The sequence below is a fragment of the Xyrauchen texanus genome, chromosome 6 (genome assembly GCF_025860055.1).
Source record: "Xyrauchen texanus isolate HMW12.3.18 chromosome 6, RBS_HiC_50CHRs, whole genome shotgun sequence".
In the NCBI taxonomy this organism is placed as follows: domain Eukaryota; kingdom Metazoa; phylum Chordata; class Actinopteri; order Cypriniformes; family Catostomidae; genus Xyrauchen; species Xyrauchen texanus.
In genome coordinates, this window is record NC_068281.1 from 14,262,087 (window position 1) to 14,278,990 (window position 16,904).

Below are 16,904 nucleotides of genomic sequence, written 5' to 3' on the forward strand. Positions count from 1 at the left end.
AAAAACATATCTTTCAGTGATTTGGTCCATGTTGCTCTTTTTAATTTCCAAAGATAAGTGCTGGCAGTTGCATGTCCAACATGACACGACACATTGTATGTCATGAGTCTTGAGATGTGAAACATGGCCAAACGTCAAATGAGAACAGGTTGAAGTTTTACTGTTGACCTACAGCACGATACTGTTTTTAAGTGCTGTGTTTCTGAACACTAAAATTACAGCAAAAAGTCATATAGCCAAGTATTTTTTTATTTACATTACATCACTCAAAAATATTTTGGCCTATTTATAAGATTAGATACAGATTTCAATTTCATAAAACAATTCCATCAAATTGAATTGTGTACTTTTTAACAAAATTAAATGAAAAATATTTATTTTATTTTATATTGATTACTCAATTTCATTTGATGGAATTCTGTTATGAAATTGAAATGCGGTAATCTAAATTATTTTTGGAGTGTGGCATCTAAAGTTTGCAGTAATGAACTTTACATTTTGCTCAATGATTTACAGTGTAGCCTGTACTGTTTTCCTTTTTTTGTTTTCTTCTCGGTATCTCTGGTGTTGTGGAGTTGTTTCTATTTAAATTGTTCAATCTCTGATAAGTCTGACAAGTTCTCATAGTTTGACACAGTATCTATATTTTTCAGCCATTGTTCAATGTCAGCATTCACTGTTGGGAAAAATAAAACAAATAAGGAAGCGATTTAAAAAAACAATAACAACAAATTTGGTCAAAAATTATAAACTGGTTTGGGAAGAATTCCTTTAACTGTAGGTTAATTACTTTAAAAAAAATGTATCTGGTAATAAATGTTTAGCTGGTATAAGTCAACATGAAATAATTTGCAGGGATTTCATTACAATACTCACATAAAAGTTGATCCCAGCTGATGCTTCCACATGATTCTTCAAAATCACTGTTATCCATCTCCTCCAATGCTTCACCCACAGGTGTCAGGAGCACAGTTTTTCTCATGACCATCATCTTCACTTTCATAATTAACTCTGTGACCTGTTTCCCATCATCCCATTTAATGTTGTTTAATACATGATACCTATTTTCACATTTTCTGATCAGCCACTACAAAGCCTTTACTCTTAATGTGTTCTTCAATAGTTGGGACAACCCAGCCAATCTCCCCTGCTGAAAACCACTATACAGTGATTCCAGACATTTTCACCTACAGTTCCATGTGCTCCTTGATAGTCCTGGTAACGTGCATGTAAAATGGCTAGAAATAGCATTTTAGCTTAGACAATTTACACAAGGTTTATTTCTATTTCTTCTGCTCCAAACTTACTTCAAACGAATTTTTCTGTCTGCTCGTATGAACACATAAAGTTTTCACCGCTGTTCAAATGCACGTTGGATCTCATCATTTACATGTATAAATGTTTTCCATCTGAAAGGACTAAATATTAAATGAAACAAATGGCAATAAAATGCAAAGTAATCTCTTCAGTAATCTATAATACTTTTTGAATGTAACTGTACTCTAATTACCAATGATTAAAATTGTAACTGTAGTGGAATACAGTTACTAATAGTTTGTATTTTAAATAAGTAATCCCGTGAAATGTTGCTCCCCACACTGGCAGAATTATAGATGAAGGTGTCACCCATTTGTATCAAATTTTGTATTACTGCACAATTAATATAGATATTTGTAGGACATTTTTCAATGATTGTTGAACTGGCATTGGATTGCTATAGAGATGAAGCTTGGCCAAGTTAAAGAACAGAATACAAACTGGATTGTGATTGGAATAAATTACAACATTTTGACTGAGTAGCTTTGGGATTGCAACACTGAGGATCCTTGTGCATAATTTATAATAATTTTAGCATCCAGTGTACAATATCACTGCATAATTTGATTACAATTGCATTAGAAACTTGAAGTGTATCCTAGCTTTTCCTTTGCATTATGTGAATCATCCCTAAATTGCTTTCTTACAACATTTGGACAGTTATTGGCTAAAATCATTAAGGCACTATAGGATGATTAACAACTCTCAGTGGCTTGCGGATTTGCTATTTTCAAATACTTTATTAATATTTTAGGCTACTTTGTTGAGCAAAACTCATAAATGCAGTGACAGCAACTTTGATACAACTTAAAAGAAATCTTAAGCTGAAACTCATGTTATACATTATCAAGAACATAATGCGAACTGAAACCTCCCAGATGTCGACTCCATTACACCCCAAGCATGTTGATAGCATTGGAAATGACCTAATTTTACAAATCAGCTGTAACAGCATTGGCTTCACAGAATTCATTGACTGAGTACAAGTCTCCCCTTATTGATGTACGTATGAACTTGTATGATGATTAATAATTTACAGTATAAGAAATCAATTCAAGAATTTGACAGTGAATTAAGAAAATTGCATGGGATTGTATGATATAAAATTATCTATCCATAGAGGTATGTATCATATGCACAAGAACACAGAAAATTCCACATACACAGGAGATATATAATCACAATTTTACAATTCTATTACAGCAGACACATGTACATTTGAAACAATCATATTAAAATGACATAACATGACCGTTTGTAGTCACAGAATTGTCGATTGTAATTGAAATCCTCATTGTAATGGCCCATTATAGGTGGGGTGATGTTACAATAATAAGTATATTTCAATAAAAATATTTTAAAACATAAGCATGCAAACAATTAAAAACAAAAACCTTCTTTTTACATTACTGAATAGAATATGTAAAATGCAAGGTGATGAATAAAGAGAAACTAAATTTGAACTATATGATCCCATACAAAGTCAAAAAATATTTGTAAAATGTCTATTATAATGCTAATTTGATGGCATACTGCACTTCTTCAACAGTAATAGACTTGTTTTCTATCATGTCAAAGAATTATTCTTTTAGTTACATATATAAGCCAATGCAGTTTGAGAAACGGCATTAAAATGTAACAAATATGAAAGTTATCTGTAAAATTGAACAACAATATAAGCCTTCACTTATTTGCCATTTCAATTTTGGGATGCATTGTTTAAACTTTCTTTGCTTGCCGTACCTCTCACAGACAGTCAGGTGGAATCCAAGGTTGGATTTGTTCCTCTGAAATTTCCTCCATCACACTTTGTGATCCGGTCTCGTAGCCAGACGCTTTATCCAAATCCTGAATCCATTTCTTAACATACTCTTCTGATTCACTTTCTTTCACTGTAGACAAATTTGACAATTCAGGCAAACTCATTTCACAGAATTTTGCTGATAAAACTGAAAATTTGTCAATTATTTGTGTGAAGTTAAATAAGGGATTAATTTATTTTGTGACTAACAATTCATTTATTAAATCAATATTTCCATTTTAGTGGGAAAACAGAATCACTTTTGAAGGAAATGTGTCAGGCCACTCACTACAAGGTGGTTCAAATACAATGCTTCCTCTCTCCAAATTAATTTCAGAGCTGTCATCCATCTCCACAGGTGTTAGGAAATGTGTGTTCACTTTGGCCATCATCTCTACCTTTTCAATCAACTCCGTGACCTGTGTCCTATCTTTCCATTGCCTGTTTTTGAGGACGTGGTACCTGTTTCCACATTTGCTGATTAGCCATTGCAGATTTTTTCCTTCACTCTCAATGTGTTCTTCAATAGTGGGGGCCCCCAGCCAATCACCCCAGCTGAAAACCACTATACTGTGATTCCAGACATTTTGACCTAACAGTTCCATGTGCTCCTTGATAGACCTTCTGTGTGCCTCAGTGAAGGCGATACCTGGCTGCACAACCAGCAAAACTGCATGAGCGCCCAGTGGGTAGAAAGACAAACTGGAGATGATCTCTTGCTTGATTGGTTTGGGAGTCTCCTTCACAGATGAGAACATCCACCATCCGGGTGTGTCAATGAGAATTACTTTTTGACCGTCTTCATCTTTTTCTCTCTTCTCACATTGTTTGGTTCTGCCCTGCTTATACATAGGCTCATTAACGATGGTGTTTGCCACTGATGTCTTCCCAACAGTACAGCTACCCATCAAGAGAATCCTTAACTCTGGAAAACGACAACTTTCTCCTGGAAAAAAAAGGGGATAAGGGAGAGTGTATAGGAAGCAATTCTTAGCATGTACAGTAGCTTGAATCATGTTATCTGGCTATTACTGTAATTTTCGATTGATTAGAAAGTTTTCATAGGTGCCATATGTTATTCCTGCACCACTAGAGACACCGAATGGAATTGCAAAAATAATGACTGATGCAATTTGAGGAACATAGTGTTTACACTCTACAAGAAAATCATATTTTAAACAACTTAAATATAGTTGTTTCTGAACATTAAACAGTGATAGGGGAGAGATTTTTAACAATAAACAAATTACACACATCACCTTTAAGTTGCAGACTACAAAAAGATGCTCCATACCTTTTTGATGCTCTTTCAAAGTTTTTGTTACTTGGGTCTTTCTTTCTTCTGCTCGCTCTTTCATCGTCCTTCTTTTTTGCTCCATATCTTCAAACAATCTGTGGTCAATTTTAAAGGACTGTCCAGCATGTTGTGCATCTAAGCTTTCTATCTCACAAAACAATTGTTCCATATTTAACCCTTTACTCTTTTTGAAGACATGATATCTGTTCCCACACATATTTATTACCCTATTAAGTGCTTTCCCTGCTTTGTCAATTAGCTGTTTGGTATCTGCATCTGTTTGGTTCCTGTTGAGATACATCAGCAGCACTATTGTGTGATTCCAGATCTCCTCCCCAAGAATCTCCATGTGTTCTATGACTCCATTTAAGTGCATCTCTGTGAATGTGGAGTGCAGGTTGATGACTAGAAGGAAGGCATGTGGTGTAGGACACATGTCTAAACTGTGTACAATCTCCATCTTTATGAGCTCTGAGCTCTCTGATAGAGAATGGTTCCTATGCCATCCTGGTGTCACTACCAGAGTAACTGACCTGTTCTGAACCGCCCTATGTCTTATCTCACTCTTCACAATCTCTTTGCCCACTTTAAACTCCTCTTCATTAAGGATGGCATTTGCTGCGCTGCATTTGCATTCTGCTTTACTACCAATTATTATGACCTTTATCTCTGCAAGTGTTGTGCAATCTGCAAGAGAAAACATTTGAAAAGGAATGTAAATCATGTTTTAAAAACTTGTATAGATTAATGTGCATTTTTCTTGCTCTCTTTCTGAATTAGGACTTCAAAGACCTTATGATGAACTTTCCTTAACAAGGAAAATGTATTCAAGATGTGTTTGATATATATATACAGTACACACTATCACTGTTTGGGAAATAAAGTTGTTGACCATAAAACATTTCTGTGGTTCTCATTCTTTCAGTTTCATTTAAACCTGATACAATTCCATCATTCCTTTTGTGTATTTCTTCCTCTACACCTTTACCACATTATACACAGTACACACTTTACTTAAAAAAAATAATTTCTACAGCATGATGTATACAAATAAATATACAATGTTTGCTTAATTTAAATGTCTTGCATTACAATCAAGTTAACCCTACTTGGAGTTTAAGGTCTCTATTTGGAACATGATACGTTCAAAAGGAAGAGCTTTGGTATGGGAGGTTAATTTGTAAGATTAATTTAGAAGAATGTTAAACACATTCCCAGAAACTTCAGATACACACTTTGATTATTAACAGCATTAAAGAAACTTACTGCCATCATGATCAGAGTTCACAACTGCCTCCATCACAGACTGAGTTTGACAAATTTAAATGATTCTTGCAGTCCTTTTCACTCCTTTTCTCTCTCTCTCACTCTTTTTAGTCAGTCTTGATCTTCCTCAATTGCATAAATGAACATAATGAGCGTGTCAAGCATATCACATGTGTCTGATAAACCTGATTTACTGGTTTGTCAGTTTTACTAGTTTTGAGTGGAAAGAAGAAGCACAGACTTGATAAACACTTTCGTTTACACGATAAACACTTATTTATTGCAAACTGGAATAACTGAAATAATAATAACTAATAATAACTGACTCATAACTTAAAAATCAAAGAAATGTAATACAAGCAGGAAAGATTAAAGCTATATGTACGCCCTATTATTTTCCCATTGTAAACACTCCAATAGTGAGTATTCACAAGGATTCATTAACTTTTTTCAAACTTCACATCCTTGTTTGTGAATAGAGAACATTCAATCATTAATAAATGTATTCATTTATCTGTAGTGTTTCCAGGATTCTTACTTTCAATGGTCAAAGTTCTAAGTCTGTTTTGTTTTAAGTAACTTGATCCCCATTCCCATCATCCTGATGTGTTTACACATCTTTTGCTTCTAAACATTTTCTGCAAACATGAAGTTATTTGTATAATCTATTCTATGCATTAATCCTTGTCTGTTGTGCTGGTTGTGCTTCTGCTCAATGTATTTATACTTACTTTATATTAGCAGTTTAGTCCATTTTTTTCAGCTTGTGAACTTGATTCACTAATAAACTGAAACCTAGATCCTATTCTTTACAATGCATCCCCATTTACAATTACAAATTAATCTTTATTTCCAATATTTTTGTGTTAACAACATTATACATGACTGTCTTTGCAAAATAAGGTATAAAATTGTTTTGGTATCACTTTGCAATAATGTTGTATTCATTTGCATTTGTTAATTACATTAATTATTACATTAGACATTAACAATACTTTTCAGTCCTTATTAAACTTGTTTAATAAATTCAATACATATGCCTACAACTACATTTTTTTAACGTTAAAATCTTTTATAAAACGTTGTACATTAGCATTAGTTAATGCATTATGAACTAACATAAACAAACAATAATGAAATGTCATTAAAAAAATTACATTTATTTATGATTAATAAATGCTGTAAAACTATTGTTAGTTCATGATACATAAACCTCATTGTAAACTGATACCATCATTTTACTTACATTTCCTTATTCACTTGCACTCACCTCACACCCCTTCTGTTACAGATCATGTGATGTCTTAGTAGTGTTCTGTGATGAGAGGTAAGACAGTCCGGTTAAGAAGCCATCTGCCACACATGCACGCACATACTCTGGATTAATTTACAGTTTACTGAGTCACTCACACGCTGAAGCAAACATAAAAGGTAAGTGTGATTCCATTTTTCCTCTTTCAATCTTTTAGAGGTTATATGTTATGTTGTTGAGATTAGTTAACATAACAATGGATAATACTTTTACATCATTTCTTAATCTTTGTTAATCTGGTAACACCTTACAGTAAGGTTCCATATGTTAACATTTGTTAATGCTTTAGGTATCATGAACAAACAATTAACAATATATTTTCTACAGCATTTACTTACCTTAGTTAATGTTAGTAAATAAAAATACAACTATTTATTGTTAGTTAATAGTGCATTAACTGTTATCTAATATAACTTTTGATTTAAAAAATGTATTAGTATAAGTTTTAATTAACATTAACAAAGATTAAGAAATGCTTAATACATATTGTGTTCGTGTTACTAATGTTAACAATTCTAACCTTATTGTAAAGTGTTACCATTAATATTAATTTCAACATATGCAAACACTTTTTTATAATCAAAGTTGATAACATTAGTTAATGCACTATGAACTAACATAAATTAACAATTAAAAGTTTTTATTATTATTAAATACAATTAACAAAGATGAAGAAATAGTGTACAAAATGTATTGTTCATTGTTAGTTCATGAATCATGATACCTAATGCATTTACAAACGTTATCAAATGTAACCTTATTAGGTCTAAGATCTATGAGACACCTTTTTTATTAGGTCAAATGGAACAGCTGTCTATAAATATAGTAGTTTATCAGGAAACAGATTAACCTAACTAACAGCTAGGCTTAGTTTGTGCTGAATAGGTCTTTAATCCCTGTGGCATTCAATTCAATTACTGTAAAAAATAAAAAGTTGAGTAATCTTATATAAGTAAAGCAACCAGCTATAATGCATTTTTTAGTTTGCTCAACTTTAGGCAAATTAGTTGTATTACGTTAACAATTCAGGTTGGATTGTAAGTTTCATGAACTCAAAACATTAAGTTAATTATTAAGTTTTATAAACTTGCATTTTTAGGTACAACTGTCTATAATTCTCTCAGTGTTCTTGAAAACAATACAAAAATATATTTTTCACTAAGCAGATTTAGATCATACAATAGCCACACCAAGTTTCCAAATAGTTGGTCCACCTTACAAGTTAAAGTAACAAGTAATTTAATCTTTAGAAATTAGGTTAACTCTATAACTGAAGAAAGTTTATCAAAGCAAACACAAATCTCCCGGATGGTGTCTTCAAACAAAACAACTTCTTACAGCAAAACATAATTTGAAACACATGCATAGCAATAAAAAAAAATCTATTAATTTAAAACCGATTATTTAGCAATCATATACATGTCCTTATAACGCACCACACTTTGACCAAACATTGTAGGTATTGCCTTCAGCCACAATGGGCATACTCAATAGAAGATGCAATGATATGAAGTTCATAGTGCTCAGCCTTTCAAGGATCCCACAAATTTTGACCCATGCATTTTCAAGACATTTCCATGACTTTAGCAGATGTTTATGACTACAGGACGTGTACAAGATATAGTCAAAACCGGTTTTAAATTGAAGTTTCCATTTCACAGAAACATCCATTGTGGAAACATTGTGAACCTTCACAATGTTTCCACAAACTATCAGTTATTAAGGTAAGGTCATTATATAATACTAATAATAATAAAAAACAAACCAACATCCTGATGACAATATTGCTAATCAATATTTACATATCATAAATACATTATATATTCAATTAGAAAAAATATTGGAAAAGGGGCATTGTTCTGCCACAAATGTCCTCCACAGGACTGAGCATCAAAGATCAAACAGAGCATTAAAATTGAATTTATCTGGCAAAATTGAAGTTGGATTTTTTTACAGTGAAACACATCAACTATGATTGCCTTGCAATGTTATAAGAGTAAATGCATACAATGTAAGTTTTGTGGACAGTTAAAAGGATAGTTCTCCCAAAAATGAAAACATTTTCAGCATTTACTCACCCTTATGTTATTCCAAACCCATAATTACTTTTTCTTTCTCTTTTGTGAAACACAAAAGGTGATGTCAAGCAAAATGCTACTGTAGGTACTGACAGCCCCAGCCCTCATTCAAAAAGTAATTGTCAGAAAAAGCATCAACATTCTTTAAAACACCTCCTGTAATGATTTCACTCTTTGCCCATAAACATGTTTCACTGTATATATGATTTTGCAGTTGCCATGGGGTCCATGGAGGAAGAGCACACTTGTCCCTTGTGTCGTGACCTATTCAGCCGAGCTCAACCCTTTCACTGCGGCCACAGCTTCTGTCCGGCCTGTGTGCGAGAGGCCTGGGCCCAGAGTACTGGTTCTGGCAGGGGAAGATTTGCATGCCCACAGTGCCTGGAGGAACAGGGAGTGGTGGTTTGTGACTGCTGCCCAGAAGAGGGTGATAAGGCTCAGGTGTATCCCGCAGTGAAGACCTGCCTGCGCTGCGAGATCTCTCTGTGTGAACAGCATCTGCGGCCACATCTGCAGCGTCCCGCTTACAACAATCACCTCCTAGTAGAGCCGCTTAGTGACATATCACGCCACAGGTGCCCCGTCCATCAGGTGGTGTTCTGGTATTACTGCAAGGATGACAGGGAATATGTCTGCACAGACTGCATTCTGGAAGGGCAGCATACTCACCACCAGGTTAAAGGGGTGAAAAAATTGGAGGAGGAATACAAAGTGAGCTATTAGGCCTATAATAAACAGGTGGTGTAGTTCAACCAAAAGTGAAAATTTTGTCATTATTTACTCAGCAGGATTTGGATTTGGAATGGCATGAGGGTATGTTTTTTTCTGTGGAACAAAAAAGCAAAAATTTCTGAAAAATCTTCAAGTAGTTCTTTCCATACAATGGTATAGTGACCATCTCAGTCAAAAGGACCAAAAAAAAAATAAAATAAAAAGGCAACATGAAATTAATCCATACGTCTTGTGCGCTATATTCCAAATCTTCTGAAGCAACATGATAGCGTTTTGTGAGAAACAGGCTATAATTTGATTGTAATTCACTGATAATCCTCCACTCCACTTATGCTTGTGCCTGCATTTGTGTCCAAAACTCCAAAATAAAGGCAAAATGTTCTTGAATCTTACATGTAAAACCCACAATTTTTACATTTTGTACACAATGGGCTAGATTTAAGATATGGTGGAGTGGCAGATTATCAGTGATAAACTACTCAGCTTGTTTATAGTGGAATGTACCACACAAGTCACATGGACTTAATTTATGATACTTTCTTGGTGCTTTTTTAAACTTGACAGATCTGGTCATTATGATTCTTCAAACATGTCAAATTTAATTTTCCACTAAAAAAAACCTGCATATGGGTTTGGAACAACACGAGTGTGAGATAACAATGACGTAATTTTATTTGTGGGTGAAGAGAAGTAATCATCCGAAGATAAATAATAATGAACACTAATCCTTCATATGTAGGTGAAATTAAAAAGCCTTTTCCAGAAAGCAGAGGAGAAAGTAAAGCAAGGAGAAATAATGCTTCAAGAACATCAGAACTCTAGTCACACCATTATAGTAAGTTTAAGCATCATTGCTGTCTCATATGCAATCACACAAATTATTCACAAACAAACTTTACTGTATATCCTTCAGTATAATGACTACAGGATTTCACAACTAAATACCTTGTGTAAGAACTGTATATGAATGCACTTCATATTCTGTTTTTCTGTGTTTCTAGCAGGACTCCTCTAGAAGTAATGTCTCCCAGGTGTTACAGATGGGTTCAGTCCTGCAGGCTCAGGTAAGCAGACTGGTGTCGGCTGTGACAAACATCACGGAGCAAGAGAGACAGCAGACCATACAGAGGGTGCAGAAGGACTGTAGCAGGGTGAGAGAGGATGTGAAGCAGACTGAAAGCATCCATCGCTTACTAGGATCCCTGCTTGAAGAGAGCGACCCTTTCCTGTTAATCTGGGTATGTGGATATACTTCATGATACAGACAGCATCACACAGGAAACAAAAATATCACAGAATGCAACATATACCAGAAAGACCATTGGAAGGCCTGGTTTTTGAAGGTGAAAGCTTTATAAGTCACATAAAAATACAAAAGTTTAAATTAATGAAATGTTAATTAATATGCAAAGATAAATATTAGTAAGCCATTCACAGGTTGATTTCCCCAAAAAGTGTACAGTCAATAATGTGTGGCTCTGTTGCGCTTTCAAAACATCACTCTGTTTTTACGGAGCATCTCACAAGACAGACAAAGTAATCTTGGCTCAACCAATGCCTTGACAATGCTAAACTTCTGTTATCCAAAGTTTTCCTGAGAAACCACTGGGCGAGCACCATGATGATTCTAATTGACCGTTTTCTGTTTCTGGTCTTGGAGACGCAATGTCAAAACTACAGACTATTCAACAAACCGTTTAAGCTTTTTCAAAATCCCTAAACCAAGAACAAAATGTATAACTCTTTCAAGCTACATACACCAAACCTTTCTCACTGATCCGATGTTTAAAAATTTAAAAACCCCATAGACTTTGACAGAATGTTCAGATGGGCCAACAGAATGGGCTTGTTAATTCCAACTCCAAATTTCAAAAGTTCAAATGTGAACAAACCCACAAAAGGCCTTTAATAAGGGTTAAGGGTTTTATGGTCCTGGAGGCATGCAAGCCCCTCAACACATTTTAGATATCTCCCTAATCAAACACACCTGATTCAAATCATCAGCTCATTAGTGGAGTCTCTAAGATCTGAATTGGGTGAATCAGAAAAGGGCGATGTACAAAATGTGCAGTGTTGGTGGGGCTCCAGGAACAGGGTTGAGAACCATTATGTGAGCAAGTGTTTGACTATCTGTCTAGCTAGCAAGCTGGCTGTTTGCTGCTGTAATGTCTGTAAAACCATCAAACTTTAAACAATTAAAACTTGTTTAAACTTTCACCCAATGCTTTGTTAAGCCAACATCATAGAAGATGTTACTCTGATCCTTGACATCTCTTAACCTTAATAATAAGCTTTTGTCTTTGTCAACCTCTTTTGCTTCCTCATAACCTGGCAGTTGTTATGATCTCGGCTTGCAAGAGTAAAAACCAAAGCCATTTTATGCAGGGCATTTACAGATAATAGGGTTAAATAAACTTTTATCATTTTGTTTCATAGGCTTTTCAGTCTGAGGATTCACAGTAAGTTTTCAGATAAACTGTTATTATGTAGAGGGTGTCATAGTAAACCAATCTTGTGATTTGTGAGAACAGTTGTATGTTAGTTTGTATTTTAATGAGAGAGAGAGCAAAACGAAGAGAGTATTTTCTTTTTACTCTGCATTAGTCTCACTATTCTACCTTGCAGGATGGAGGCAGATCTCAACGCACCATTGTTCACGCCAGCTCAGCCAAGCATGGATAAGAAACGAATCCTTGAGAATGTGGAAAATAAATACAGGGAGTTCATAGCTGATACTCTGCGCTGCCTAATTGAACTCAAGAGAGATCTTTGTAAGTATCCTCATTCACACGGTCCTTAATCAACAAAAAATATAAGTAAATAATCACTTACTCTTATATAAGATATAAAGCTCTTATGTCTGTGGACCACAAAAGGTGATGTCAGAGAAAATGACATCCTCAGTCACCATTCACTTACATTAAACACGTTACCATACAATGAAAATGAATGGTGACTGAGTATAATTTTGAGGGTGAGTAAAATATGACGGAATTAAATTTTTTTGGGCGATCTATTCCTTTAATGTTGGGAACTGGCCACCAGGACAATTTGAGCTTATAAGCAACATAAATCTTACTATAGTTTGATGTGGCGTCCGTCCCTTCTCAGATGGCTTCTCAGAAGTTTGAGTTGTTAGTTCCAGTGAGGTTTAACAGTTTAAACAATTTTGTATTTGCTTCATGTACCTTTTCCAATAGCGCCATCTTGTGGCTAATCTCTTATTGCAGTTTATTCCTCTTTGTTTTTCAGTAAGTAGTCCATTAACCATGGACAAAAACTCAGCTCATCCTCTCCTAAATATCTCTGATGATCTACGGACAGTGATGAGGGTCAAAACCCGTTTATCTGTCCCTGAGCATCCTGATCGCTTTGACCACTGGTCTCAGGTGGTCTCCAGTCAGATAATTTCTTCAGGAACACACTACTGGGAGCTGGAAGTAGAGGGTTTCTGGGATATAGCAGTGACCTACCACAGCATTGGGAGAAAATCTAAAGAGGGCACAGCCTTTGGCTGCAACATGGTAGAGTATCACCACAATGTACCACCTCTATATCTTACAGTCCAGCCAGGTGTTTTCTACATAAGTGGTTCTCAACTGGTTTTGCTTTAAGACACGGATTGCATTGGACAAGTGGTGACCCAAGACTGTCCTTAAAAAATAAAGTGTACAATTATAAACAAAAAGTAATTTTTTCTGGGATACACAGTATATTTATTAAGCATGTTTATCCACGTCAACATGCAAGTAATGTAATCTGTCAATTTACTGTCATGTGATTTCTTTTACCTTACATATTTCATGGTTTTTGAGGATAAGGGTATGTCATGCAACATGCCCATGTTGCCATATGCCTCATTTAGCTAGCATCTAATAAGTGACATATTCATTTGCACCTAAATATTGTCAATTACTGTTTGATTGGCCACATCGGCCCATTACCGCCACATAAATAATCAATTAAAATCGTGCTTTGGAGCTATTTTGTGATAAGTCATAATTACGAGATTTAAATTAATAATTTGTAAATAAATATTAATTATTTTGAGATATAAAGTCATAATTATTAGATTAAAAATCACAGTTATGAGATCATAACTAAAAAGTCAAAATTATGAGATAAAAATCGAAATAATGAGATGCTTAGTCATCATTTTGAGACACTATATCACAATTATGAGATGCTATTTTGAGTTACAAAATAATGACATACTACATCATATTTATATGAGAGACTTTTTATGTAATAATTATTGCGTTTAACATAAATATGACTTTTTATTTCAAAATAATGAATTTTTTTATCTCAAAATTATCAATTTGTATCTCTTAATTATGACTTACTAAAACTTTTTTTTTTAATGTGGAGGAAATTGGCTTCCATGTTGTACCACTATGACAATGGTTTGTGCTTTTTACTCATTATGTTAAGAAGTTGTTGATTTATGTAAAATCACATTATGTAAAACCAGCCTTAAATTAACCTGTTCTTTGTTGTTCTGACCATATAATTACAGAGGCACAGCCCATTTAAAAAAAATCTAGTGTATATTTGCACACCGGTGTAAATAGCATCTGCCACACAGTGCAGCTATTTGCACCCCAATAGTCTGGTGGAACCACAGAAATATACAACAAACTAAACATTAGATGTCACTGCAGTGGTGTGGGTTGTAAAGACAGTATGTGAATGTGTACTGTTGTCTTTGCGACCGTGGTTCAAATCCGCATCTTATCCCAATCTTTTTCCATCTGATTTTCAGAGTTATTATTTTGTAACTGTCATTTATTTAAAACAAAATTTTAGCATAAACTTTGCCACACGGGTGTCAGACTCTGATTTCGACCTGTGTGATATGTTTGGTATATGAAGAGAGGTTTGTCTACACATGTGAGGGACAAATGTCCTTGTCAGAAAAAAAAATCTGTTCAATTGGTCAGATGATGCTGATCTTCAAATCTAGTGATGTGCACATGTTTGTGTGATGGTACGGTTTATGAGTAGAGCTTGGAAATAGAAAATATTGTTTGCCTTATTTGAAATCAATGGAAGTCAGTGGGAGATCACTAACATAGTCAAACAAACCTGTGAGTGTGCATGTGTTTTCTGCATTTTGGATGTTTAATAGTCTCACCCCTTTATTTTTGTGTGTTTGTGTTTTACATTGTGTCTGATTTATTGATTTTTATTTGACAAAAGCAAAAAAAAAAAAAAAAGACAAATCTCAGTATTTTAATATTTCCCATTCATTTCCTATGGTGGGTCAAAAATTACCCAGAACATCAGTAGTGTTGCTTTTTTTTATTTTATTTTTAATGACCCCTTAAATTTACTGCACGTCCAGATTTTTTGGTGTGTGTTCAGGTAGCTAGTGGAGGAAAAGCCTACCAAGTCTTGTACCACTCCAATAAATGATACAATGTTTATTAAAGAAAAAGAATGTGTCCAAATAGTGCACAAGAGTTAAGGGTTTAGCGGTTAATGTAGTGTGTCTGTGGGACTCTAAATAAACACTATAAACACACTACAGTGATGCCCATACAGTATGCTATTATTTAAATATATGGGTGCGAATAGTTTCTGACACTATTTGCACTCAGGTGCAATATCTACCAGGGTTGGGGTGCAAATTACATCTGCCACTATTTGCACTGGGGTTAAATGGCATATACCATTATTTGCACCAGGGTGCAAATAGCATCTGCCTTTTGAAATCTACTCTGTCCAGTTTTGTGTTTCTGTGTATTGCTGATTGGTTAAATGACCACATTGTGAATTTACTCTCTGGTTATCTTATTGACCTAGATATCCTGGAGTCTGACACAGCAGCGTGACAGGAAACTTGCTGCCTGGCATAACCGAAGGAAAACCCACCTCTCCACAAAAATGATTGGCAACCATTTAGCAGTTGCCCTGGACTATGACTCTGGTTCAATTACCTTTTCAGAGGTGGGACCATCTTCCACCCTACTCCCCCTGCACAAGTTCAACACCATCTTCACCCAGCCCATGTGCCTGGGCTTCGGCCTCTACAAACCAGAGCTTAACAGCAAGGTCACCATCCTCAAGAAAATTTGACTGAAATCATAATTGGGTCAGACAGGAATAGACTTGTGAAACATTTATTTTATGAAGACCTTTATGTCTCTAAAACGTACAGTAATGATAGATGACACACTGACCTGCATAAAGTAGACCTTGATGCTAATTTCAAGCATGACCAAAATTTGTATTTATAGTCTCTTAATTAGCCACAACCAAAATGTTGCCCTCCACCGTAGTTCTTACATTTCACTTGTGCATACTAAAACTTAGTGCACCATGATGGGTTACAAGACACATGAAAACCAATGGTGTAAGGCATCATTGACGTCAAATATGACACGCATTTTCGCGTGCCAAATATGAATATGCTCAAGCATGATTTGAGAGCTACCACAGAGGACAAGATTTTAAATTAGTAATGATTAACATTGGTTGAATAAATTAAGACAGTTTTCATTTTTGAGTATGCTATACATTTAAGAAGCACTGAGATCCAACACATTTGCTATTTTCAAATTTTCAGACTCAGCAGCCTTTCCTTATAATCTAGAACCAGCATCTAGCATCACTATCAGCACATTCAAAAACAGTGCAGCAATAAAGTACTTTGTTTTCACAATCTACGCATTGCAAGTATTAATTCTTAGTGTATATAAAGTTATTTTCTTTTTGTGTATTTGTGAAAATTGTTGTTTTATTTTAGTTTTCCTTTTACTGTATAACCTTTTTTGTGTGTCTTGTGTCTTTGATGCATGTGATCGGTAGATCGGTCAAATTTTGCGGGACGCTGGGTCATAGTTGTTCCTGTTATGTTCTGTATACCTGCTATTATCTAAGCTTACGTTTACATTATGCACTTACTACATGCCTTGGGCTCAGTGCCATCATTTACAGCCACAAATGCAATTTTTGCCATGCTGTTTACATGAATAAAGATTATATAGAATATAATATATTACAGAATTAATATGTATAGAATTGTTACAGAGAGGGAGGGAGAGCAAGAGAGAGAGAGAGAGAGGTGATGCTGGTGGAGTGTAGAGGGGAGTGTCT

General features: G+C 34.8%; 2 protein-coding genes across 2 annotated transcripts; one reads left to right on the forward strand and one right to left on the reverse strand.

Moving 5' to 3' along the window:
- Positions 1-672: 672 nt before the first annotated feature.
- LOC127645216 (GTPase IMAP family member 8-like) lies at positions 673-5,843 on the reverse strand. Its single transcript, XM_052128763.1, has 4 exons — positions 5,682-5,843; positions 4,413-5,102; positions 3,408-4,064; positions 673-3,209 (listed from the first exon to the last, which is right to left on the reverse strand). The coding sequence occupies exons 1-4, from the start codon at positions 5,713-5,715 to the stop codon at positions 3,064-3,066; spliced, it is 1,527 nt and encodes a 508-aa protein (XP_051984723.1). The 5' UTR covers positions 5,716-5,843; the 3' UTR covers positions 673-3,063.
- A 1,922-nt stretch (positions 5,844-7,765) lies between these two features.
- LOC127645219 (E3 ubiquitin/ISG15 ligase TRIM25-like) lies at positions 7,766-16,795 on the forward strand. The gene is made up of 7 exons (XM_052128768.1): positions 7,766-9,782; positions 10,543-10,638; positions 10,805-11,041; positions 12,240-12,262; positions 12,429-12,574; positions 13,056-13,327; positions 15,612-16,795. Exons 1-7 carry the CDS (start codon positions 9,258-9,260, stop codon positions 15,882-15,884), a joined length of 1,572 nt encoding a protein of 523 aa, XP_051984728.1. The 5' UTR covers positions 7,766-9,257; the 3' UTR covers positions 15,885-16,795.
- Positions 16,796-16,904: the final 109 nt, after the last annotated feature.